Consider the following 26,294-nt stretch of genomic DNA (forward strand, 5'->3'; position numbering starts at 1 on the left):
CAAAGGACCTGTGGCCTGACTCAGTATGAGGCAGTTACATATAAACAGATAAAATCTGGAGATAACTAAACCCATCTTGATAGACAGGAACAGCTAGTAAAGCCGAAAAGTTACCTTCAAAAAGCAATTCAGTAACAGTTATAGTTCCAAGGCCCTTCCAAGCATTTAGTTATCCTTAGCATGGTGTACTAGTTTGAGTGCTGGACTATGACTATGGAGACCAGGGTTCAAAACCCAGCTCGGCCTTGAAAGCCATTCTCTCAGCCTCAAATATAGCAAACCTCTTTCGAACAAATCTTGCCAAGAAAACCCTGTGATAGGGTTGCCATAAGTTGGAAATGACTTGAAGGCACACAAGAACAATAGTTAGAAAACTGCAAAAGTAACTCTTTACCTTTTCTCAAAAGTAGCTATAATAGAGGTTCAGGGTTTTTTTGACATTGACTGTGGGAAAGTGTACCTATTCTTCTTCAGAAGCTACTGCCTTCTCATATGCGTATACAGTCCAGCTGGCCCAGATTGGCAGGGACAGTCCTGGTTAGTCTGCTACCATCTTTCTATTTTGACTGCTTTTGAAATGTCCCAGTTTATCTCTCCTCCTTCCACTCCCCCCCCCCCCACTTGTTCTCAGGTTACCTGAATTGGTGCAAACAAAGTTCAAAGTGCAAGAATAGTTTGCACAGTTAACTGAGCAGAGGGAGAGGAAAAGATTCGGAGAAGTCATGTGCTTCCTAGTAGGCTTAAGCAAAAGCAAACTGCTGCAGCCTCTCTGAACTTATTTGTTCTTCCCTCATTCCTAACTTTTGCTATATTGAGCATGCTCTAATGTTGCTTGGTCACACATGTCCTGGTTTTCATGTGTGAAATGTTGGGAGGTGTGTGGGCCCTGCTTGTATAAAACACTCCAAATATTGCATATATATAATGGCATATACAGTATATGCCTGCTGGGCAGAAAGTGAAGTCATAAAAGGTGGAGTTAGCTGCATTTATCCCAAAAAATAAATTCCCAAAAGCAAACCTTTTGGTTTTGCCATTTTTTTAAAATAAAGGATGCCATTTTATTATGTCATTATATATAATGGGACTTGAGCATCCACAGATTTTGGTATCCACTGAGAGACCTGGAACCAAACCCCAGCAAGTACCAAGAGTCCACTATAGTTGTTCTTCTTGAAGATGTAAACTATTGTTTTTAAGTAACTGCAGTGTTAGGAAATAGCGATTTACTTGGAACAACATTTCTGCAAATAACATTGTTTGCAAGTAACCCTCAAAGGGTTTTCCGGTGCGTATTTTCTGGCGCTACCTATCAAAAGCGCTGGAGTGCTATTGCAGGCTTTTTAATTAGCTAGTTACAAATAACAATTTACCTGCGATTGTTTTGTTTTCTTTGGAAATAACATAGGATATAACTGTTATAACTGTACACAGTGAAGGATAACTTCATTTGCAGGGTTAGAAATCTTCATGTTTGTTTATGCTTGCCTGCAAGAAGTCTAGTTTACAAAGTATGCAAAGACCATTGCATGGTATTCGCCACTTTGAGAACATACCCTCCAAAATGTCACAAGGAAGACCAAACTTGTGTGGCCAAGCAGTGTCAAAGCATGGCCAAGATTGCAAAAACTGATTAAGGAGGAAGAACACAAAAGGTAGAAGAGACTGCAGCAGTTTGTTTTTGCCTGAGCCTAATGGGAAGGGAAAGATTCTGCCCTCTTTTCTATTCTCCCCGCAGCTGAGTTGCAAACTACTTTTGCACACTGAACTCAACATACAGTACTGTACCAGAATTAAGATGAGGATAGTAGAATGAATAAGTGGGACTAGAAATTGCAGTAGGCCCTTTGCTGCAGACTCAGCCTCACGCCTGAAGCTTGGTGCAATTCAGATTTTAGAATTAGCATCCCACTCAGGCCCCTGATCTTGGGCGCCTGGAACTAGACGGCACGTCTTTCACGGACCAGTCCGGCCCTGGCAACGGCTTTGTGATGTCACCGCAGCCCTTGGAGAAGGAAAAAGAGGATTGTGTTTAGAAGGCGCGACAGATCTGTGGGGAATTTTTACAAAGAGCGCAGGTTCTTAAGCGTAAGCTCTTTGAGCTCTCGTGAGGGATTCCACAATGCACAATTAAGTTATAGAGCTCACTGCTGCGCCACAAGTTGTAGGGTTGCTCACCAGCTGACATGGCATTTGTTTTTGTTTTTTTGGCTTTTTAAAAAAGGAATCCACAAACTCTTGGAGAATAAGGGCATCAAGAGGGCCGTTTTTGAAATAGAAGCTAGACATTCAGAGGAGGCTGTATACCTCTGAGACACAGAGCGAGACAGAGGACAAGAGCGAGACATTTAAACCATCATAACATTTGAAACCAGTTAAAGCAAATGAAAACAGCCACATGTACAAAGGTTCAGCATATTATACAAGGCCTGTTTCCCTGACAAATCAATTCTCAAAGGCCTGCCAGAATAAAAAGGGTTTTATCTGCTTGCGGAAAATTGTGGAAAGGTGCCAGTCTTAGTCTTTCTGAGAAAGGCGTTCCAGAGCCTGGGAGTAGCCACAGAGAAGGTCCTCTCCCATGTTTCCATCAAATATACTGGTGAGGGGAGCAGGACAGAGAACAGGGCCTCTCTGAAAGATCTATTGATGAACCAGAACATACAAAAGTACTATTTTAAGTGGCGCAGGAATTTATGTACAGTACTGAGTTTAGGAAAGCCTGAAAAAAGGAAACAACAACAACAAGCCCACCAAGACTCCCTCCTCTCTGCTCCCTCCTGTTGAGTTAACTGAGTGCAAACTACTTTTGCACTTGGATACTTACTCTTATTATTTTATTTCTTGCTTCCCCCCCCCCCCCCATGTTGGGACACAAAGTGCCTTACAGTTTTAAAAAATAAAATTAAAAACATATAAAAGTGAACACTAAAATAGAAATAAACTAAAACAGGACTGAAATACATTACTCATTAAAAGAATAAAATTCAGCCAAAAAGATAAAAGTACTTTAAAATGGTACAATTAAATTTTACAGCATTTGAAGTAAGGTGCAGGGGAAGGGGGAAAGAGGCAAGAAAAACTGGGACATTTTACAAGCATCTGATAAAGTGGGATGGCAGAGGATTAACCAGGCCTATCCCTGTCCCAACAGGACAATTCAAGGGTGTGCACTTTCCCTACCATATATTACCTCTCAGTCATTTGGATTTTGGAGCACCTTCTCTCAGGCATTTACATTTGCAACTTCTTGCACTCACTGATTTGTTTGTCCATTCTGTAAATCATTTGTGTTGGTGGGGAAAGGGAATCTTCTGTACGCCCATTTCAAATACTTTATGTACTCATGTATAAGTCTAGAAATTTAGGTTAAAATTTTTTGGAGGTTTTTAAACAGAGACTGAGTGGGCATCTGTCAGGGGTCCTTAATTGTGTATCCCTGCTGCATGGCAGAATGGGATTGGATTGGGTGGTCCTTGAGGGTTCTTCCAACTGTATGATTCTACTAGCAGAAAATAGCAAAGACTTGGAAAAATTCCTTGAGAAAGTAAAGGAAGAAAGTGCAAAGGCAGGTTTACATATTAAGAAAACAAAAACCATGGCCACGGATTGGTATATAACTTTCAAGTAGACAATGGCTGCATCTGCACTGCGGAAACAATCCAGTTTGACACCACTTTCGGGTTGTTCCCACTTAAGATTTGAAACGATTTAAAATACAACGTTTTTAATAAAATCGATTCAAAATAACACTGTTCTTATCCCGCTATCCGAATCGCTTTGTTCATCGTTCCCATCTGGTTGTTTAAATCAAAGTTTTTACCTGCAAGCGTTCCTACTTGGCATGAAATCGGTGTTTAAATAAAGCGATTCTTCTCCTCCATACCTTATTTGGAGCTGTCAATCAATAGTACGTCAGAATGACGTAACGTTAATCCGGAATATTTGGAAGCGATTTATCTTTTGGCATCGTTTCCATTTCATTGACAGCCAGGGAGAATCCCTTCAGAGAGCACAGAGATCAATGGGAGAGGCTTCTGGCAAAAAGCGAAGCTCTTTCCAGAGGAACTATGGGATAGGTTTTCTATGACAGCATCCCCTCTTCATGTCTCCCAAGACAGCCAGGGAGAATCCCTTCAGAGAGCACAGAGATCAATGAAGGAGGCTGCTGGAAAAGCAGGGAGGGAGCACTCTTCCCAAAGATTCTCTTTCCAGGGTTGGAGGAGAAGGCAGATTCCATTTGAGAAATGGAGGGAGAAAGGCTCTATCCCCCCCCCCCCCCATTGATCAGAGCCCTTCCTTGCCTGGGCGAGATCAGATGCCTCCTCGCGAGGAGCCTTCCCTTCCCCGCCTGGACGAGATCAGATGCCTCCTCGCAAGGAGCCTTCCCTTCCCTGCCTGGGTGAGATCAGATGCCTCCTCGCGAGGAGCCTTCCCTTCCCTGCCTGGGCGAGATCAGATGCCTCCTCGCAAGGAGCCTTCCCTTCCCTGCCTGGGCGAGATCAGAGCCCAAGCGGGCAGGGAATGCCTCTTTGAGAGGAGCCTTCCCTTCCTGCCTCTCCTCCGTTAGAAATGGGCTCTCCCCACACAGAGGGGAGGTTGCAATCCACCGGGGGAAGCCTTGTAGTCCTTTGGCAGATGCAGGCGCTTGAGCAGCCGGGACTTCAGGCGCTTAAAGTGCTGAAGAGATTAAGTGCCTGTAAACCATTAAAATAAAAAATAAAAATAATCCTTATCTCTTATTGAAAGACCACAGCGGACAAAGGGGTGAGGGAAGCAAAAATGGCGACAGCCAGATGGATGGGGACAGAAAGGGCAACTCCCCCAAGGCCAGCCCCATCGCACTCCGCTCCTCCCATTCATCTAACGCAATTTCAAAGGCTATCGTTCCTATTTAAATGCTCCGGTTCCTAAATCGAATCAATGGAAAAACGTAGGTCAGACCCTAGTGTTTTTTTAACACGCGTTAAATGAGGAAAACTCGAATCAAAATTTTATTCCGCTCTACAATTCGATTTGTAGTGGAGACGATTGCGGGTTGCTCTAGAACTGTTCTATGTTTAAATCGGATCCTAATAGGAACGCCACTCCTTGGATTCGATTCAGAACGCGGGGTTTCACCTAGTGAGAACAACCCCTTTAACAACAATAGCTTAATGCTATGGAATTTTGGGAACAGTAGTTTGTTCTGGCACCAGAGCAGAGCCATGGCAGTTAAAATGGTGTCAGATTGGATTATTTCTGCAATGTGGATGTAGCCAATGAAGACACTGAAATAGTTCAAGATTTTTCCATACCTTGGCTCAGCTGTTAATCAGAATGGAGATTGCAGTGAAGAAATCAGAAGAAGACTAGGACTTGGAAGGGCAGCTATGAACTAGACAAGATCCGGCATTGTAAAGATATATCATTGAATAAGAAAGTTAGGATTGCCCACACCATCGTATGTCCCATTCCCATGTATGGTCGTGAAAGCTGAACAGTGAAGATGGCTGATAGGAAGAAAATCAACTCATTTGAGGTGTTGTGCTGGAGAAGAGTTCTGCAGATAATGTAGACTGCAAAAAAGACAAGTAAATGGGTCCTATAGCAAATCAAAGTCCAAGGCTCCCTAGATGACTAAACTGAGGCTGTCATTCTTTGGCCACATCATGAGGAGACATAAATCCCTAAAAAAGACAATAATGCTTGGCAAGGTAGAAGGCAGTAGGAAAAGAAGACGACTGCATTACAGATGGATAGACTCAATCAAGGAAGCCATAGCTCTGATTCTGCAAGACTTGAGCAGGGCTGTTGAGGAAAGAATAACTTGGAGATCTTTCATTCATACAGTCACCGTGAGGTGAAGTCAGCTTGACAGCAGTTAACAGCAATAGCCAGTACTAGTACTCCATCAAACTGCATATCCCAGGATTTCACAGGATGTACCCATGGTAGTTAAAATGGAGAATCAAAGTCCTATAACTGTAGTGTAAAAGGTGCCATAGTCCAAAAAGTAATTTCTCAAGCTCTTTCCCACCAGGCATTGCTGCTGTGCCTTTCACAACCACTGAATGCACAGAAAAATGAACCAGAAAGCTGAACTGTTTCCCCCCGCCCCTGATAGGCAAACTCTGTCATTTTTATTCCCAGGCTCTCCTCTTCTTGAATGAGCTCCTTATCCATTGACTATGCTGCATCCACCCACCCAAACTGTCACATAGCTTATGGGCTTGAGTTTCGACTCATCCCTTTTCTTTGTTTCTCATATTCATTCTGCTGCCGAGCCATTCATTTATTTGTATTTATTAGTTACATTGCTATCCTGTCTTTCCTTCATGGATTCAATGCATGGGCTATATGGATCTCATCCTCCCGGCAACAACCTTATGAGGCAAGTCAGGTTGAGAGACAATGATCAGATCCAGGTCACCCAGTGAATTTTGTGGCTCAATTGGGGACTTGAATCAGGATCTCCCAAGTCCTACCCTGCCACTTTTTCCGCCACATCACATGCCACTTCCCTCTAGGCAACACTGCAAAAATACTGCTATTTCTTTCTGTCCCTTTGTCAAAATTTCTGTTGCACACTGACATGCTGTCATATGGATTATTCTTCCGTACATTTCAATGTGTAGATACACACAAAGTAGGGTTGCCAGGCAAAACATAGTACAGGGTTCCTGTCCTGTTAATGATTGTGTAGAAGAGGGAATTGTCATGCTAGCAACACCTGCTAAAATTCCCTCCTCTGCAAATCTATTAAAGGTAGAGCAGCCTTGTCCTGTTTTTCACCTGGCAACTGTAACACGAAGAGACACCACACATACTGACTATAATCCAAAAACAGTGACTTTTCCAAACTCTGGTACTGTATTAATAAATCTCCCATACATTTCAGGTGTCAATGTGGAGAAAAGAAAGAGAGAGAAATGCTGGAGAATTTGGGGTGATTTTTTTTTTAAAAATGAAATGTCTAAATTGCCATGTGAATTAATCTACTATATGTTTCAGGCTGCTGCCACATTGCAGAATTAATGCAGTTCAATACTGCTTTCAGTGCCATGGTTTCATCTTATGGTATCCTGGGATCTATAGTTTGTTGTGACACCAGAGCCCTCTGACAGAGAAGGCTAAATATCTCACAAAACTGCACATCCCAGAATTCCGAACCATGCTTTTAAAGCGGTGTCAAACGGCTTTAATTCTGCATTGTAGATGCTGCCTCAGTGTGTAGTTTAAACATATCCAAAACAACAGAGTAAGGTCACCTGTCTGAGCCTTCTTTGAGTTAACTTCTGGCTTGACTTTTCTTTTGAAGGTAAATGTTGAAGACACTGTCGAAATGCTACCCAAGTCCCGGCGAGCGCTCACCATCCAGGAGATTGCAGCCCTCGCCCGGTCCTCCCTGCATGGTAAGAGCTGGGGAATATGGTCTGATGCGGGTGTCACCATTTTAGGGAAAAATAAAATCCAGAATGTGATTAAAGCCTAAGTAAAGTAATTAGCAAAGGAAATGTGGAAACCATTTTGAATCTCTTTAACAGAAGAGACAATTTCAGAGAGTTAGTGTGGTGTAATGGTTTGACTAGAACTCTGAAACACCATGATTTGAATCTCTGCTCAGACAATGAAACCCACTGGCTGACCTTGGCCAAGTAGTCACAATCTCTCAGCCTTAGAAGAAGTCCATGGCAAACCTCCTCTGAACAGTTATTGCCAAGAAGATCCTATGATAGGGTCTCAGTAACAACAACACAATAGTTCAGAGATACAGTTGACCGGGAAATTTTGTGGAGTGAGCCAGACTGAATGAATCAAGAGATGTGCAAATGTATTTATCTGACCCACTCAGGTGTATGTCCCTATTGAACATGCTGTGTGGATGCTTGCACATCTCTCATTCAGGGTCCCACAGGGCTCTGTCCTGGGGCCAGTGTTATTCAACATCTTTATCAATGACTTGGATGACACAATTGGGGGCATACTTATCAAATTTGCAGATGACACCAAATTAGGAGGAATAGCTAATACTCCAGAGGACAGGATCAAAATTCCCCGAATAGACTAGAAAGCTGGGCCAAAGCTAGCAAAATGAAATTCAACACGGAGAAATGTAAGGTACTGCACTTAGGGCGGAAAAATGAAATGCACAGATATAGGATGGGGGACACCTGGCTGAATGAAACTACATGTGAAAGGGATCTGGGAGTCCAAGTAGACCACAAGTTGAACATGAGTTAACAGTGTGATGCGGCAGCTAAAAAGGCCAATGCAATTTTAGGTTGCATCAATAAAAGTATAGTGTCTAGATCAAGAGAAGTAATAGTCCCACTATATTATGCTTTGGTCAGGCCCCACCTGGAATTTTGTGTCCAGATCTGGGCGCCACACTTCAGAAGAGATGTTGAGAAACTGGAGCGTGTCCAAAGGAGGGCAACTAAAATGGTGAAGGGTCTGGAAACCATGTCCTATGAGGAACGACTTAGGGAGCTGGGGATGTTTAGCCTGGAGAAAAGAAGATTAAGAGGTGATATGATAGCCCTGTTTAAATATTTGAAGGGATGTCATATTCAGGAGGGAGCAAGCTTGTTTTCTGCTGCTCGAGAGAACAGGACCCGGAACAATGGATGCAAGCTACAGGAAAAGAGATTCCAGCTCAAGATTAGGAGGAACTTCCTGACAGTAAGGGCTGTTCGACAGTGGAACACACTCCCTCAGAGTGTGGTGGAGTCTCCTTCTTTGGAGGTCTTTAAGGAGAGGCTGGATGGCCATCTGTCGGGGATGCTTTGATTGAGATTTCCTGCATGGCAGGGGGGTTGGACTGGATGGCCCTTGTGGTCTCTTCCAACTCTATGATTCTATGATTCTTCACTCATCCACTGATTTGCTTTCAGTTTTCTACATAGTGGAGGCAGCGGTGTGCATTTAAGTAGCTCTGACATCTAATTCAGCTATACATGTGAAACTCTGCAATTTCCTACCCACTACAAGCACCCAAAATATCTAGTGCAGAATGTGGACCCATGGCACATGTTGGTGAGGGTTTCTCACTTTCTACAGCTTGCCATTTCTTGGGCACATCCAGGGCCAGCTCTGCTGGACCAACTAACTGCAGCTTGTCAGTGAATGAGTTCTCACCATGTTACGCAGTACTTGCAATCATTACAGGTCTAACCTGAAAACCTGAATGTGTGAAACTGTTCCTATCAGTTCCTTCTTAGTAGGCCCCCATAATTATTTAACGACCGAGAGGAAAGGCAGAGGATTGATAGCACCAACTGTGGCTAGTCTGTCACCCATTACGTGATAGCTGTCACTTGAACCAAAGCTGTGACATCCCAAGTGGCAAGCACTGATGTGTGTGGGAGAGAGGTGTGTACAAAAGCTGAACACTCCTAAATGCACTTCAGAGTCAGGTTTTTATGACTTGCATTGGTTTAAATTAGGGATGAGCTGGATTGTGATTGAAACTCCAAACATCATTTTGCAAACCTGAGGTTTGGTGTACCCATGGTGTGGAAAGAAGTAACAGAGTCGGACAGTAGCAGACTGGAATGTGCTGTTTCAGACTGCAAGTGGAGGAGCCCATCTTTTAATTTTCCCTCCCACTTGTTGTTTGATATTAACTGCCTTCAGGTTGATCCTGACTCATGGCAACTCTGGGGATGAGACATCTCCAAGACTCTCTATTTTCTGCTGCTTTGCTTAGGTCCTATAAATTCATGTCTCTGACTTCTTTAATAGAGTCTGTTCATCTAGCATGCAGTCTTTTTCTATTTCTATATCCTTTAACCTTTCCTAGCATTATTGTTTTTGTCATGATGTGACCAAAGTATGACAACCTCAACTTTACCATCTTGGCTTCCAGGGAGATTGATCTGTTCTAGGACCCTTTTGTTTGTCTTTTTGGCTGACCATGGTATCCTCAGCACTCTTCTCCAGCATATCTCAAATGAATTGATTTTTCTCCTATCCGTTTAATGATGGATAAATTGAGGCCTCTAAGGCTCAGATTGGTGGCTTTGGAAACACTGATACCAGAATTGGAGAGGGAGGTTGGATCTCCCCTGTCCCAGTGATCTGGCAAAATGAGTCTTCAAAGGCTCAAACAGCTCTTTTGGGCTTCCTGATTCACCTCCCTGGTTAACTCCATTCCCTCTCTTTGCAGGTATTTCACAGGTGGTGAAGGACCATGTGACCAAGCCCACGGCCATGGCCCAAGGAAGGGTGGCCCACCTTATTGAATGGAAAGGATGGTGCAAGCCCATGGATTCCCCCATGGCCTTGGAGAGCACTTTCAACTCCTATTCGGACCTCAGTGAAGGAGAGCAAGAGGCCAGGTTTGCTGCAGGTGGGACCTGTCAGGGAGGGGAAAGCAGGTGTGGTGGGCAGGGGGGACAACATGCTGTCTCATGACTGATGCTTTTATTTTGTACAAATCCAGAAATGAAGTGCCACTCAATCTGGAAAGGTGAGGGAACACATATGTGTGCATAAGTTCAGAAAAGTCACTTTTTGGAGGGGGGGGGGTAGGCTGGGCAATCCTGGAAGTTGTAGCTAAACACCATGCCCTCCACTTTAGATCAAAGGCACATATTACCTGCTTATATTTTTGCAAGCAATATACCAGGCCCTAGGAATCTCATTCTCCACTACAAAACAGTGGAGGCAGAATGTGTAGCTGGGAAAGGGAGAATGAGTGAGTGAAGGAGAACTGCTTGATCCTTCCCTTTCCATCTCCTTCTCCCCAACATGTGATCCATGCAGCTGAAGATCCCAGACGTATGTTAGCTGCCACATGTGGGAGGGATGTGCGTGGATGCAGGAGGAATATGTGGAGGAGGTGGTGGGTGGTGCAGGGTTAAGCCATTGGTCCCAAATTTTTCTCCTTCAAATGACATTCCTTTCATCTGCTTCTTAGATGCTTGGCCAGAGTTCTGACTTCCCAGGCCAGTTTCCAAAGAATATCCATTTCATCCTGGAGATTCCAGTTTGATTAATATCTTTAAGAACCATTTATAGGGTAGGGTGGGTGGACCCAGAGGACGATGTATTCAATAACATACATTTATAGAAGGGAATAACATGTATAGAAGGCAACATGTTCATGAATTAGTCTTGTCACATTTTGTTCACCTCTGCAGTCTGGTGCTTTTGGCACTTTTGTAACTGAAATTGTTATTGCAATTGTAATTTTGTAATTTTATATTGCAGTTACCCTTTTCTTCCATTTCTCATAACAGTGTCAGAGGTTTATATTCCACCTTTTCCCTAATTTGGGACTCAAGGTAGCTTACAATAGAAAAAACCCCACATAGTTAAATGTTCACAAAATTCAGTTGGCCCTCTGTATTCCCTGATTTTTTTTATCCGAGGATTCAACCATTCACGGCTTGAAAATATTAAAAAAAACATATATTAATTCTAAAAAGCAAACCTTGATTTTGCCATTTTATATAAGGGATACCATTTTACTATGTCATTGTATATAGGGTAATGGGACTTGAGCATCCAGAGATTTTGGTATCCATGGGGTGGTCCTGGAACCCAGCAGGTATCAAGGGCCCACTATACAGAAGTTAAAGAGTGATAAAGCAATAAAAATAATTAAAACCAGTTAAAAACACAACCATTAAAAAAAGCACAACAATAACTCAAAGACCTGTTGAAACAGAAAGGTTTTCACTTGTTTATGGAAAGTATGTAGAGAGGGTGAAAGTCTAGTCTCTGGAAAGAATCCAAAGCAGTAGCCATGTTAGTCTGTAGAAAATCAGTATGTAGAGAGATCTTGTAGCACCTCTGAGACTAACTGAAAGAAAGAAGTTGGCAGCAAGAGCTTTTGTAAACTTGAGTCTACTTCCTCAGATGGATTTGGAAGGAAGTCTAGAAAAGCTCATGCTGCCAACCTCTTTATTTCAGTTAGTCTTAAAGGTGCTACAGAATCTCTCTACATACTCTGGAAAGGTTGTTCCAGAGCCTGAGGACAGCCAACAAGAAGACCTTTTCCCATGTTCCCAGTAGATGTGCCTGTGAGGGTGGTGAAACAGACAGAAGGTTTGTAAGGGAGAACATAATCCTTCAGATATCGTGGACCTGAGTCAGATAGGATTTTATAGTTCAAAATCAGTGCTAGGATTTAACACTTGGATAGCTTCTTTAAAGTTCCAGCAAAAAACAGGGTGGATGCAGGGTGACCGGGAATTCGTCCTTTTCACGACATGCCCTGCACTTCAGCCTTCTGCCCAGGAGGAATTCTAAAATGTCATCCACATTGAGCATGAATGAGAAGAATGGTTTTATGAGTATTTTTAGCTTTTATTTTGTAATGTCCTGCTTTTTCTGGAAAGGCCTACATTTTGCGGTGCCTTGTCCTCCTTTGTGGTTATGCCATCTGGTCACCCTGGGTAGATTCATCACCACCCTGCCCTGGAAGCCACCAGCTGCCACTGGGTAAAGAAGAGATGGGCAGCCATTTCACACTTGATTTGATATTGCTGGGTTTTGGCTCAGTGTTTTATAAACATTGCTTGCCCAATTACCTTTAAATATCTTTAATCATTGGGTAGAGTTATTGAGACTGGACTCATAGGAGATTATCAGATGGGGGATGGGATCGAATCCCATCCTTATCCTGTCCGTGACAGTGATCACACGAAAGACATTTGCGCTGATCCTGTGGAGTGGAATTGCATTAACGCATTGTTCCATTAATATGAAATGAAGGACAAGGACAGGACAATTCCATTTCAATGATGGGACAATGACAGGATAAGCGCAACATCATGTGAAAGTCTTTATCGTGATCATGGTCAATTGCAGTTTAATGATGGGACACTAATGGGATAAGCGTGACGTATGAAAATCTTTTCATGATTGCACTATAAGGATGGGACAAGGATGGGGCAAGGACGTCCCTTCCCCATCTGATAATCTCCTTAGCTGTACTTAGCTGAGAGGAACGTATAAGTGGAACATGGTTACATGGAGATGTCCCTAAAAACCTGGAATTGGTCCATGCAAATCACATGGAAGCATAGTGTGCATCTGTGATGGAGTGCTCAAATGAGTGACCTTAGGCAAGTTGTACACTCTCAGCCTCAGAGGAAGGCAATGGTAAACCCTTTCTGAACAAATCTTGCCAAGAAAACCCTGTGACTTAGATTTGCAAAGCCAGACTTACTGTTGAGTATAAAGGAAACAAAAATTAAGACCACGGAGAACCTACACATATTCAAACTAGACAATGTGGAAATAGTAAAAGAATTCTCATACCTGGGATCAAACATTGGGGTTTATCACACATTGGGGAAATTCCATGCAAAAATGGGATTTAAAAGCTATAAAAAAGCCAGAAAAGTGGGTTGATTTTCACACACATCGTTGTTAAACTGGTGTTAACCTGAATGGAAAGTAAACAAAAACTACTCCTTTTTACTTTCAGGATTTCCCAAAAGTAAAAAGGAGTGGCTTTTGTCTATTTTCTGTCTACTTTCCGTTCGAGTTTAACGCCACTTTAACAATGACATTGTGTGAAAATCAACGCACTTTTTCTTTTAAATTTAAATCCCTGTTTCTGCACAGGATTTCCTCAGTGTGATAAACTCCATTGATAGGAAGAGGGACTGCAGCCAGGAAATTAGAAGAAGGTTAAGAATGGGAAGGAACAGTTCTCAGAAATTGCACCCTCTGGAACAGAGGGAGGATGCGATTGGAACGCCCGGCGCCAGCAGAGGCATTCCCTTGTGCAGTAAAATGCAGTTCTTAGCCTCATCCCATTCCATGCGTGCCCCTGTGCGCACCCGTTTTAGAATGCAACAGGCCCATTATAGGGCCTGTGCGATAAACTTCTTAGAGAGAGAGGCAGCTAGAAAAGGCCTTAGCAGATAAAGTGTTTTTTTATTATGTGTGTGTGTGTATGTTGTGAGCTGCCTTGGGTTCCAACTTGGGAGAAAGGCGGGATACTAAATAAATAAATAAATACAGATGGGCAGTGCTGCTAGGGCATATTGCTTTATTCCATGAGGCCCTGTAGGATGGAGTGGCACAGGCATTCAACAAGTGGCTAGACCATCTATCTATTTACCCCAGCCCTGCCTTCTCCCCGGTGGGCAGGAGAGGCTGGCTCTTGTCCATGGAGGAGCTCAGCCTGCAGTGCAAGGCCAGCAGCTGAGTCATCCGGGAGCCAGAGAAACTGGGCCAGAGAGAGGGAATTGTGATCTCACTTCTTTCTCACGCCTTTGCCTTCTCTACTGGAGGCAGGAGGAGAGGGAACCAGAGAGTCCCTCTGTGCTTGCAAGGCCCCAGCAGGGTAGAGTGTGCTCTCAAACTATGGAGTGATTGTCCTCCTACCCAGCAAGCCTCCTGCTTTTAGGAACAGAAAGGGCTGTCATGGGGCATGATTGTCACCCAAGCACAGCTAGGCCTGCCTTGAGGGCTGAGCTGTTGACTGCCTGACAGCTGGCAAGAGAAAGACGGGAGCTGGGAGCAAGACAAACAGTGACAGATGAGGCTGCTACCAGAGCAACTGAGATCGGCTTCTGCCTTTGAGAGAACTGGTCTCATGGGAAGAGGGCTGATCATGCAACATCCCTTGGGAATTTCCTAAGGCAAACCAGCTTTCTTCCCCATCTCCAACCTTCCACCTTTAGGAAGTCCCTCCAAAACCATTGCTTCTTATTTGCCTACATTTCCTTCCAAAGTGTCTGTATTGTCCATGTCAATGAACCTCAGTATCATCCACTGAACTCCAGTGCATTATGAGGCCAGGGAGAGACTATAGCATGGGTGTCTCACAACTGACATCTTCCTCAAGCTAAATCTATCACAGGGTAAGTTTCTTCAGAGGGAGCTGAGACAGTGTGGCTTGCTCAAGGTCACCCAGTGGGTTTCCATGGCCAAGCCAGGATTCAAATTCCGCTCTCCAGAGTCATAGTCCAACACTCTCCCTTGAATCGCCACCCAGGATGACCATTCACTATTGGTTGCAGAAGGGTGTGCCTGACCTCCTGTTACTCACATATACTGGGGGTATGGGGGGTGTTACTACCTCCTTCAGACAACAATCCCACCACCCCCTTAAAACCCACCTGCCTCTTGCTTAACCCAACACAACTGTGTAGTGACCAGTGGAGAGCTAAGTTGTGGTGGGCAGCTGAGAAGCATCTGGCTATGTCCCTTTAGACAGATGCATGATGATGAAGGCGTCCTTAAGGGAGGTGAGAGAAGAGATGGAAGGCATAGTTCCACCTAGGGGGAACTTTACATCCCATCTCCCAAATAGAGTAGTGAAATGTCCATCATATGGAATATCCCTTATTTGAGTGCTGGAAAATTTGTCCTTTATCAAGCTGACAGGTGTTCCATACTTTAAGGGATATCTCTTATCTGAGAGTTGGAAAGCTTTCCTTTTTATATACAGGTATATTTCAGTTAACAAGGGACAGGTTGAGTTTCCCTTATCCAGAATTTTGAAATCTGAAATACTCCAAAATCCAAAATTGTCCACATGGATGGCAGAGCTTGTGACACCTTTGCTTTTGGATGGCTCAGTGGACACAAACTTTATTTTAAAATATTGTAAATAAAATTCTGTTCTATGTATACAAGGTGTATGTTGTGTACCTTCAAGTCATTTCTGACTTATGGTGACCCTAAAGCAAACCCATCATGGGGTTTTTTCGGCAAGATTTATTCAGAGTAGGTTTGCCATTGCCTTCTGAAGCTGAGAGGGTGTGACTTGCCCCAGTGGGTTTTATGGCCAAGTGGGGAATCAAACCCTGCTCTCCAGAATCATAGTCTAATACTCAAACCATTATGCAATGCTGCCTATACAAAACATAAATGAATTTCATATTTAGGACTGGATTGCATCTCCAAGATATCTCATGATGTATATGCAAATATTCCAAAATCTGAAAAAATCTAAAATCCCAAACATTTCTGGTCCCAAGTGTTTCAGCTAAGGGAGACTCATCCTGTAGATGTGTTCCTAGGCGTTACTTCTTGAACAGAAAATCTGACACCAGAGGTAGAAATAACATGGAAAGAACAGGGATGGGGTCCTACACTGCATAAAACGAAAGCAGTTCAATATGTTTCAGCAAACCTTTATTTAACCCTAACAATTTACACAGGTGAAATGAAACAACTAAGTCAGGTAAGCCTTGCATAAGTAAACACAAACATTCTGAACCTTCTAGACCACAGCTGAAGGCTAGGACAGAACCCCATTCTCTCTCAGCTCAGGCTGCATTCTATAAATAATAATAATTATTATTATTATAATAATAAATATTTATTTATATCAAGCCTCTTTCATTTTGAGGATCAAGGTGGGTAACAGCAAAATTTATAAAATATACAACAATAAAAACAACAAGCCCCACAAGACCCCAGCCCAACCCTCCCTCCCAAGTATAAAATTAAACAATAAAACATTGTTAAAAATACATAACAATATGACAAAGTTACTAGACAAACCACACATAAGAAAAACAATAAAAGGGGGATTCAGTTGGTTCTGGTTACTATCAATCGGGGAAGGCCTGCCGGAAGAGATAGTTTTTTGTCACCTTTTTGAAAGCCTCAAGCGAGGATAATTGGCAAATCTCTTCCGGCAGGTCATTCCACATTTTTGGAGCGGTGACAGAAAAGGACCTCCGGGAGGTCACCGCCAGTCTGGTCTTTCTAGATTGTAAAAGGTTTTTCCGGGAGGATCGGAGTGTATGGGAAGGATTGTATGGGAGGAGGCCTTCCTTCAAGTAGACTGGACCCAGGCCATGTAGGGCTTTATAGGTGATAACCAACACCTTGTACTGTGTCTGGAAGCTAATAGGCAGCCAATGTAATTATTTTAAAATAGGTGTAATATGGTCGAACTTGGATTTTCCGGCGAGCAGTCTGGCTGCCATGTTTTGTATCAATTGGAGCTTCCGGACGTGGCACAAAGGTTGCCCCATGTAGAGCACATTGCAGAAATCAAGATGAGAGGTAACTAGAGCATGTACGACCATTTCTAGGTCTCGCTGCTCCAGGTAGGGGCGCAACTGGCATATCAGCCGAAGCTGATAACAGGCACTCCTGGCTGTTGCATCAATCTGAGAAGACAGTTGAAGCGACAAATCCAGGAGCACCCCCAAGCTGCAGACGCAGTCTTTCAGGGAAAGTGTAACCCCATCTAGAACTGGCAAACTTATCTCCATACCTGGATTGGGGTTACCTATCACGTGTACCTCCGTTTTATTTGGATTCAGCTTAAGTCTATTTTCCCTCATCCAGTCCATTACCAACTTCAGGCAGTCCTTCAGGGGGGAGATGCCCTCCTTGGTCACTGGAACAGTCTGAGACATAGAGAAATAGATTTGGGTGTCATCAGCGTACTGATAACACCCCACCCCATGTCTGCGGATGATCTCGCCCAGTGGCTTCATCTAAATGTTAAACAGCATGGGGGACAGAATGGTGCCCTCAGGGACGCCAGATGTCAGCTCTATCATAGAGGAGCAGCTGTCCCCCAGTATCACCATCTGGAATCTGCCCAAGAGGTAGGAACATAGCCACTGCAGAGCAGAGCCAACGATTCCTAACTCTCTCAGGCGTTCCAGAAGGATACCATGGTCCTTCTAGCACTGAAAGTCTGTGTTTCCCCAGCCCTCCTTCATCATGACAATGACAATGCAACTAAAACAAATCCAGCTATGCAGAGGACAAGGAAGTAAAGAAGGCTGGGCTGACATAAAAGTATTTTATTTAAAAAGAAGTTTGTTTGATAGAGGTTTTGTGGCATTGTGGTTTGAATGTTGGACTACGCCTCTGGAGACCAGGGTTTAATTCCCCACGAAGCCATGGAACCCACTGGACCAAGTCACATGCTCTCAGCCTCAGGAGAAGGCAATGGCAAACCTACTCTGAACAAAGCTTGCCAAGAAAACCCCATGATAGGTTTGCCTTAGGGTTGCCATAAGTTGGAAATGATTTGAAGGTACACGACAACATTAACAAAGATTGGACCAAGATGCCAAATAATCCTGTATTTTGGAATGTGGGCCCAGCATAAAGACAGAAATATGTGCATCCTGTAATATGTTGATTGTACACAGTTAAATTAACTGAAATTAATAATTTCATCTAGTATGTAGTGAAAACCCACACTTGTAGTAGCTGTTTTCTGATTGTCAACCCTGAAGGCCATACATTTCAAATCTCCCTTTTTGCCATTGGGAAAACCTGGCAAAGCTACCCATGATACAGAATCAGACGTGGAGAACATGCTGGAAACGTGGGAGGACTGCAGCTCCCATCACCCCCCAAACAGCAAGGATGAAGGATGATGGAGTTGCAGCCCAATGGCATCTGAAAGGCCCCCAGCTGCTGAAAAAGAAATAGAATGGCAGCTAAAGTGTAGATGGAGCATTTTCAAAGACCAGCCCAGTTTAGCAAATCTTAGTAAAAAAGACAATGGGTAAAGAATAGCTTGCAGGCATATTTCCACCAGTGTAGCATTTTTCCTGACTATTGTTGAGCCAAGGTCATATTCAGTTTTATCCCAGGTCATGTTGGCATTTCATGTGGCAGATAACAAGCAATGCCAGTGCAGATCTGCATGCTGCTTTGAAGAGGCTGCTATAAGGAGAGGGCTAGTGAAACAAAATGGTACTATAGTCAAAGATACTATACCTTGAAAAGTTCACTTTTTTACTATGGCCATTCTGGCTTGGAGATTCTGTGAACTGAAAACAATCTTTCCAAGCTCTATAATTATTCTCCAGAACAAGCGCTCACCCTCCAAACTAGCCTACCTTTAGGGCAGTCAGAGGTGAGAATCAAGTAACCCTATAGCCATGTTTTGACTGCAACTTCCAGCAGCTGTAGCAAACCTAGTGAGGAATGCGTGGAGATGTTGCAGTTCAATTACATGTATGGGACTACATAATTCCCATTCCTAATTAAAAGTGATCTAGAGTTTCAATGATGGCCATTGCTCTGTCCTTCATTAACATACATTTCATCCTTGAATGAGATGTAAGCTGTCACTACTGACTACCAAGATCCCCGTTTCTCTGTATCTGTAAAAGGTAGCAGACCACTCTTCCTCCTCCTCACTCAAACAGGGACCCTGGGACCTTTTTTTTTTCATGTGGAGGGAGCCAGTTGTGGTGTAGTGGCTTGAGTGTTGGACTATGACTCTGGAGACCAGGGTTCGACTCCCTGCTCAGTCATGAAAGCCACTGGGCAAGTCATATGTTTTCAGCCTCAGGTGAAGGCAATGACAAACCTCCTCTGAACAAATCTTGCCAAGAAAACCCATGATAGGTTCCTCTTGTTGTTATTGTTGTGTGCCTTCATGTCATTTCTGACTTATGGTGACCCTATCATATAGTTTTCTTGGCAAGTTTCATCAAATGGGTTTTGCCATCCTCTGAGGCCGAGAATGTGGGACCTGCCCAAGGCCTTAAGTCACCATAAGATGGAAACAACTTGAAGGCACACAAAACACACAGAGCTCAGCACTGACAGGCAGGGGGAGGGCAAATTACTTTTCTCATCCATAACCATTTTGAAACATCCTTATGTAGGAAGACTCTTACAAGCACAATGTGGACAAAAGTGTCCAGAGTAGCTTACTCCCAAGCAAGTGTGCCCAAGAGAGATTGCAGGAATCCTTTGTTATTCCTGGTAGGGCTCAACATCAATTGCTGTCTCAATATTTCCTGGTGCTTGGTCGTTTTGTACATTTCTGATTGGTAATTCGAGAAGAAGGTCAACTACATAGGAATCTTAGTGGTCCAATGCTGCCAGATCATTCTGGAAAGAGATGGTCAGCTTCTTCAGCTTTCTCTTGGGGAAACTAGCGTTGCCATATTCCTGTCCCTCATATCCAGGCATTTAATTTGCATATTGTACAAATTATTATATTTATGCATATTATTAATTTGCATTCGGATTATGCAAATTCAACACATTAATCGTCGTACTTTTTCTACCATTATGCTTCAGCCTCAGTACCAGTACCGAACTAAGAGCTTTCTTTTTCTGCTTTCCCCCCCAGCTGGTGTGAAGAGAGGGAAACTTCCAAGCAGCCCCAAAGAGTAAAGAAACTCCCATTACTCTCTGTTTGGAAGTGGTATCCCAGTGTGCTGCTAAGCCCTAAGCTCATGCCACTGACACAATCACCGCACAACACAAGGCCATCTCTTCTTACCTCTTTTCCTTTCCCACCTTCTGGGTCTATCAGGGGAAGGGGGGAGGAATGGAAGAATAAGGTGGCCTTTCTAACCCTGTACAGCAGCAACCTGAGCTTGCAAGTCAGGATGAGACTCCTTCAAGTGCCTGTCTGCTTGCCTTGGCTTCCTACTTCATCACCACTGCCACATTTTAATCTACACATCAGACAGTGACAAAGGAGAAATTTGGGATTTAGTGCTTCAACTGCCTAACCATCCAGGACAATTTTTAGTCCCTTCAGCCTGGGATTTTCCAGGTATTCCAGGATAAATGGCAACTCAAGGGGAAACTCAAGCCCCTCTCCCCACCACCCATTAAATCAGTCCATGCCCTTCTCTCCTGTCCTCATAGATGTTGGCACATTGCAGTTTGCCTGAGTCTCAGCCACTCTGCCCACTCTTTGGTGGTGATTCAGCCTGAGTTCCACCCGTCTCTCAGCACTTCTGGGCTAATTGCAAGGGCTGGAGCCTGAAGCTGGGAGTGACTGACCACTTCCCCCTTCCCAGGATGTGACGCACACAGCCAGCTGCAGCCCCAAATTAGCCACACGCCACCCCCATTTAACCACAGGCTTGGCTTCTTGCTGACAAGTAAAATTAACAAATACACAGCTCAGTCCAATCACAGGCTCTGGGCTCTTGCAAATGGTGTATGCCAATGCCAAGGGAAATGCAAACTGCTAGAGCCCAGTCCCCCAGACCATTTCTTCTTGTTGCAGAGGACACTCTGCATATGTTCAGAAGGTATTTAGACCCAGCTCAAGGATAAAATATTTTGTGGCCTGTATCCATGATAATGTCATTGCAGTAAGGCCCCATTGTGCCCAGCAGCTGTGCATGTTCAGAGTCAGCACAAGGGAGGTGTCTAGCTTAGTTTTGTTGCACTACAATTGTGCAAAGCAGTTGTGAAACTCACTGTGCAACAGGTTTGCCATCTGAATCGAATCCCCAACCTCTTGCTGAACCATTTATAACCAAATATTTTGTGAACCAACAGCATTATTTGTGCCTATCTTCCATCTGAGCTTAGATATTCACACAGTAGCTGATGGGGATAAACAGCAGTATTGTATGGTCAGATACCAGCATGTGGGCCTTCTATGGCAAATGGTTGGCCACAACACAGAAGCTTTTGATTTGTTCCAATATGGTTTTTCGTATTCACCCCTGTTGTCATGCAAAGTTTTATCAGGTGGCTTGATCCTGAATGGACAATTAAGGCCTATTAGATTTACAAAAGATCTGCTCTTGATAGACTAGATCTATTATATGTCTCAGCACAGCACTTTGTCTTTTGGGGATTTTCCTCCGTGGCACAGCTATGAGGGCTCCAATTATGATCACCTGCACTTGAATGATTGTTGTTGTTGTGTGCCTTAAAGTGTTTCCAACTTATGACTACCTTAAGGAAAACCTACCATGGGGCTTTCTTGACAGGTTTCTTTACAGGGGTTTGCCATTGCCATCTTATGAGGCTGAGAGCATGTCACTTGTCTGAGGTCACCCAGTAGGTTTACATGTCTGAGCCGGGATTTGAATCCTGGTCTCCAGAGTTATTGCTCAATGCTCAAAGCACACCATGCTAGCTTTTAATCACTTCTTTATTTGCTGTCGCTTCACACTATTGACTTGTGCTTAGTTTGTGGCCTACTAAATCCTTTTTACATGGACTGCTGTCAAGCCAGGTGTCACCCGTCCTTTATTTATACATTTCAAAAAAGCCATTATAACTTTGTGATCCATCAGCAGGAGTATAGTGTTCAGACTGAGGGAGGTAATAGTGCCGCTCTCTTCAGCTTTGGTCAGACCTCATCTAGAATATTATGATCATTTTTGGGCACAATAATTCAAGAAGAATATTGACAAGTTGAAATGTGTCCAAAGGAGGGTGATCAAAATGGTAGAAGGTCTGACAACTAAGCTCTGTAAGAAACGGTTTAAGGAGCCGAGTATGTTTAGCCTGGAGAAGGGATGACTGAAAGCTGATATGATAGCCATTTTTTATATATAGGAAAGAATGCCATATAGAAGCTGGAGCAAGCTTGTTTTCTGCTAGAGACTAGGACACGAACTAATATATTAAGATTAGAGGAAAAAGTATTCTGTCTAAACTGATGGTTGCCAAACTTTTGTCCTCTGGGCATTCAGGACTTCAACTCCCAGAAGCCCCAGCAAGCTTGGACCACAATCAGTAATTCTGGGAGCTGAAGGAGAACCAAAGTTTGGGAAGGACCAAAGTTTGGGAACCACTGGTAAGAAGAACGTCTTCATGGTAAGGGCAGCAGTGGAAGAGGTGGCCTTGAAAGGTGGGGGCCTCACCTTTTTTGGTGTTCTGTTTAAAGAAGTTGGATGGCCATCTCTTGGGAGAGAACCTTGCCACACATCTTCTGGAGAGACTTCATTTTCTGGAGACCAAAAGCTGAGGATTTTAACACTGAGAGCAAAACTGCTTTCATGTACTGCTTGCTGGGGGAAAAGAAGAATGGGTTGAATGATGTTCAGGTTTGATGCAGTTCTTATGTTTCTTTGAGATTGGACTTCAGAGTGGAAGGGAATGAGGAGAGGCCCTCCTTGATATCAGATGTCACTCCCCTTAGAGATGTGAGAAGCCTGCTGGATATGTGCTAGCTATACACATGTGCTGAACTTGAAAATGTTCCTTTATTGGAATGCAATGCCCAGAATCCCCCAGGAGCTGTGCCCCTGATCACGATGACTGGAGAATTCTGACTGTTGTAATCCAACAAGTAAGGTTTTTCCACCTCTGCAGTTATGCCTCTCTCAGACTTGTCTTTTTCTGTCTGTCAATGAGTTTCTTGCCAATAGCTCAGCCTATCCATCTCAGGCTCTTATTGCAGGCTGAGAGTGTGTGTGCATGTGCCTTCAAGTTGTCTGTTGACTTATGGCGATCCCATGGGTTTTCTCAGGCAAGGAATCCTCAGAGGTGGTTTTGCCAGTTCCTTCCTCTGAAATAGAGCCTGCAGCACCTGGCATCCTTTGGCAGTCTCCCATCCAAATACTAACCAGAGGTGACCCTGCTTAGCTTCCAAGACCAGATGGGATCTGGTGCCCTTAAGGTCTTTAGGCTTTCTCAGTCTGAGACCCTGGCCTAAATAAATCCCTTGTTTGCAACAAAAGCATGTCAATTTGGTAGTGTCATGCTAATTGTCCTAATTTGCACAATTTATTCTGCCAGTAGAATATAGGGCAACTGGGCTTTTTTGTCACATCTCAGCATAGCATTGGGCTGGAGGCAGTTTTAAATCTGCATATGTTTAAGATGAATGAATGTGTGAAATTCAACAATGGCATGGGTGAGTGCAGGAGTGGGTTTCCTCTGGGAGAATCAGCAACCTGCCTCTGTGAATTAACTAGTATAATCATTTGCATTCCCTGGGGCTTTGTCTTTGGAGGAAGGTTACCACTTGCAAGTTTAATCTCTCTCTGTGAGCGCTAAGGAATAGTGGAAAAACACGCAGCTAGGAATCACAGAATCATACAGTTGGAAGAGACCACAAAGGCCATCAGACCAGTCCAACCCTCTGCCATGCAGGAAATCAGAAGCAAAGCCTCCCCGACAAATGGCCATCCAGCCTCTGTTTAAAGACCTCTAAGGAAGGAGACTCCACCACTCTCCAAGGGAATCCTAGTATCAGAATTATAGAGTTGGAAGAGACCACAAGGGCCATCAAGTCCAATCCCCTGCCATGCAGGAATTCACAATCAAGGCATCCCCGACAGATGGCCGTCCAGCCTCTGTTTAAAGACCTCCAAGGAAGCAGACTCCTGCACACACTGAGGGAGTGTGTTCCACAGTCAAACAGCTCTTTACTGTCAAGAAGTTCCTCCTAATGTTGAAGCGGAATCTCTTTTCCTGTAGCTTGCATCCATTGTTCTGTGTTCTAGTCTCTGGAGCAGAAGAAAACAAGCCTGCTCCATCCTCAGTGTGACACCTCTGGAATACCTTTGCCTTGATCATCCAGTTGTCTAGCGGTAAATCTTGAACTGTGTTTGTTAGGAGGAGCAGTGGCTTGCTTGTTGGTGGGATGGTGAATTCTCTCTAGAGTTAAATCATTAGCCAAGCTGTCCAAGGTGCAGAACACATTGGGGGAGGGGGGAGATAAATCCAGTTTGATGTAGTGGTTTGAGCATTGGACTAGGACTCTGATGACTAGGGTTCAAATCCCGGTTATGCCATGGAAACCAACTGGGTGACCTTGGGCAAGTCACAATCTCTCAGCCTCAAAGGATGGCAAAGGCAAACCCCCTTTGAAGAAACTTACCAAGAAAACCCCATTATAACATTGTCTTGGGGTTGCTGTAAGTCAGAAATGACTCGAAGGCACACAACAACAACAGAGTTCACATCTTGCATAGCTCCTGTAAAGTTGAGAATAAAACCTAGATCAGACTCACCACTCTCCACTGACATGGAAGTCACCAACTGCCACTGTGTTAATGCGTAGCCTGTTGTGCTTTTCTGTTGTCTGCCTTCAAGTCACGTCTGACTTCTGGCAATCCTAAGGTGATCATGGAGTTTTCTTGGCAAATTATATTTAGAGGATGTTTGCCATTGCCTTTCTCAGGGGCTGAGAGAATGGCTTGCTCAAGTTCACTCAGTGGATTTCCATGGCCAAGCAAGGATTCAAACCATGGTCTCCTGGAGTTCTAGTCCAACATTGAAACCACTACACCATGCTAGCTTCATGCTACAGCTCCTGATAGACACACACACACACACACACACACACACACACACACACACAACTATTAAAGCCTCTTCTCTTTTGTCAAACACAACATTTTGACTAAATGCCGGGCTACGACTAATACTGTCAAATGTTTTGTTCTTTCTCCTGTATCATTTTAAACACTTTGCCTGATGAAGAAGCCAGTAGAACTTCGAAAGCTTGTAAGATGTACAATGTGCATTTTGGTTGACCCAATAAATGTATTACTATTTTGTGGATTTTGGATAATACTTTACTCTTAGGTCAAGAATCTGTTTTGCCCTACTTGCCAGGAGTCAGTTTTAAAGCAGAAACCTGCATCAGGAAAAGAGGTTGAACACTGCAGCCTTCTCTGTGGTTGCCCCTAGCTTCTGTAATTCCCTTCCTAGGAAAGCTATAACAGCCCCTTCCTTGCGGTTGTATTGTCAGCAGAAAAAGACTTATTAATCCTGGCATGCTTTTGAGAACTCAGTGCCTTTAAAGAAAAGGCTTTTAGTACCGAGGATGCTGTACTGTTTTTAATTGTACCTTTGAAAACACTTTTAATTATCTTTAATTGTACACTTTAAATTGTTTTTAATGGTAATGAAAGGTCTTTGATTAGGATGTGGTGCTGTTTTTAATTGACTGCTTGCTTATCATTTTTAATAGTGTGTGTTTGACATTACAAAATGTTACATTCCAGTTTAATGGTGACCTTTTGTATGTTTCAGCTATAAAAGTGTTTGCCATTATGTTAATTTGTGACTACCTTGAGTCTCCATTTTAGGAAAAACATAGGATTATTATTATTATTATTATTATTATTATTATTATTATTATTATTCCGCTGATATAGTCACTTTGGTAATGGGGCATTTTCTCCATGCGTTGTATTCTTTTTGACAGTTTCTTGGTAGTCTGAAATTCAACAGGTGAAGCTTCTCTTACTGCTCACTGCACTGCTATGGCCTTGAATTCCTGCCTGCAGCAGAAACCCTGACACTGACACTTATTCAGCACCCTGTCTTGTTACTCATACTTTGTTCCCTATAGGCTCCATCTTTCTTCCTCTACTTGACACCTTTCTCTCCTTCCTAGGTGTTGCAGAACAATTTGCCATTGCTGAAGCCAAGCTGAGGGCTTGGTCTTCGGTGGATGGAGATGACTCCAATGACGAATCCTACGATGAGGATTTTGCCACTTCCTCAGACACAACCCAACCAGCCGGTAAGTGAGAGCAGAGAGCATATCTCTGATACACTCCTCCGTTGTTGTGTGCCTCCAAGTCATTTTTTATGTATGGTGGCCCTAAGGTGAACCTATCTCAGGGATTTCTTGGCAAGTTTCTTCAGAGGAGGTTTGCCCTTGCCATCCTCTGAGG

The 26,294-nt window shown here is 43.6% G+C and overlaps 1 protein-coding gene across 7 annotated transcripts in view; it reads left to right on the forward strand.

Annotated features, from left to right (window-relative positions):
* The window catches only part of FAM131A (family with sequence similarity 131 member A), an 81,737-nt gene that overhangs the window by 47,345 nt on the left and 8,098 nt on the right, over positions 1 to 26,294 (forward strand). For all 7 annotated transcript variants that reach the window (XM_089508714.1, XM_089508707.1, XM_089508709.1 and 4 more), the window contains 3 exons: positions 7,298 to 7,391; positions 10,148 to 10,330; positions 26,012 to 26,140. In XM_089508714.1, coding sequence (XP_089364840.1) covers positions 7,298 to 7,391; positions 10,148 to 10,330; positions 26,012 to 26,140 — 406 coding nt within the window. The remainder of the gene's footprint in view (positions 1 to 7,297; positions 7,392 to 10,147; positions 10,331 to 26,011; positions 26,141 to 26,294) is intronic.

Source organism: Sceloporus occidentalis, unplaced genomic scaffold (assembly GCF_023333645.1).
Source record: "Sceloporus occidentalis isolate IW3139 unplaced genomic scaffold, rSceOcc1.0.p SCAF_2, whole genome shotgun sequence".
NCBI lineage: Eukaryota > Metazoa > Chordata > Lepidosauria > Squamata > Phrynosomatidae > Sceloporus > Sceloporus occidentalis.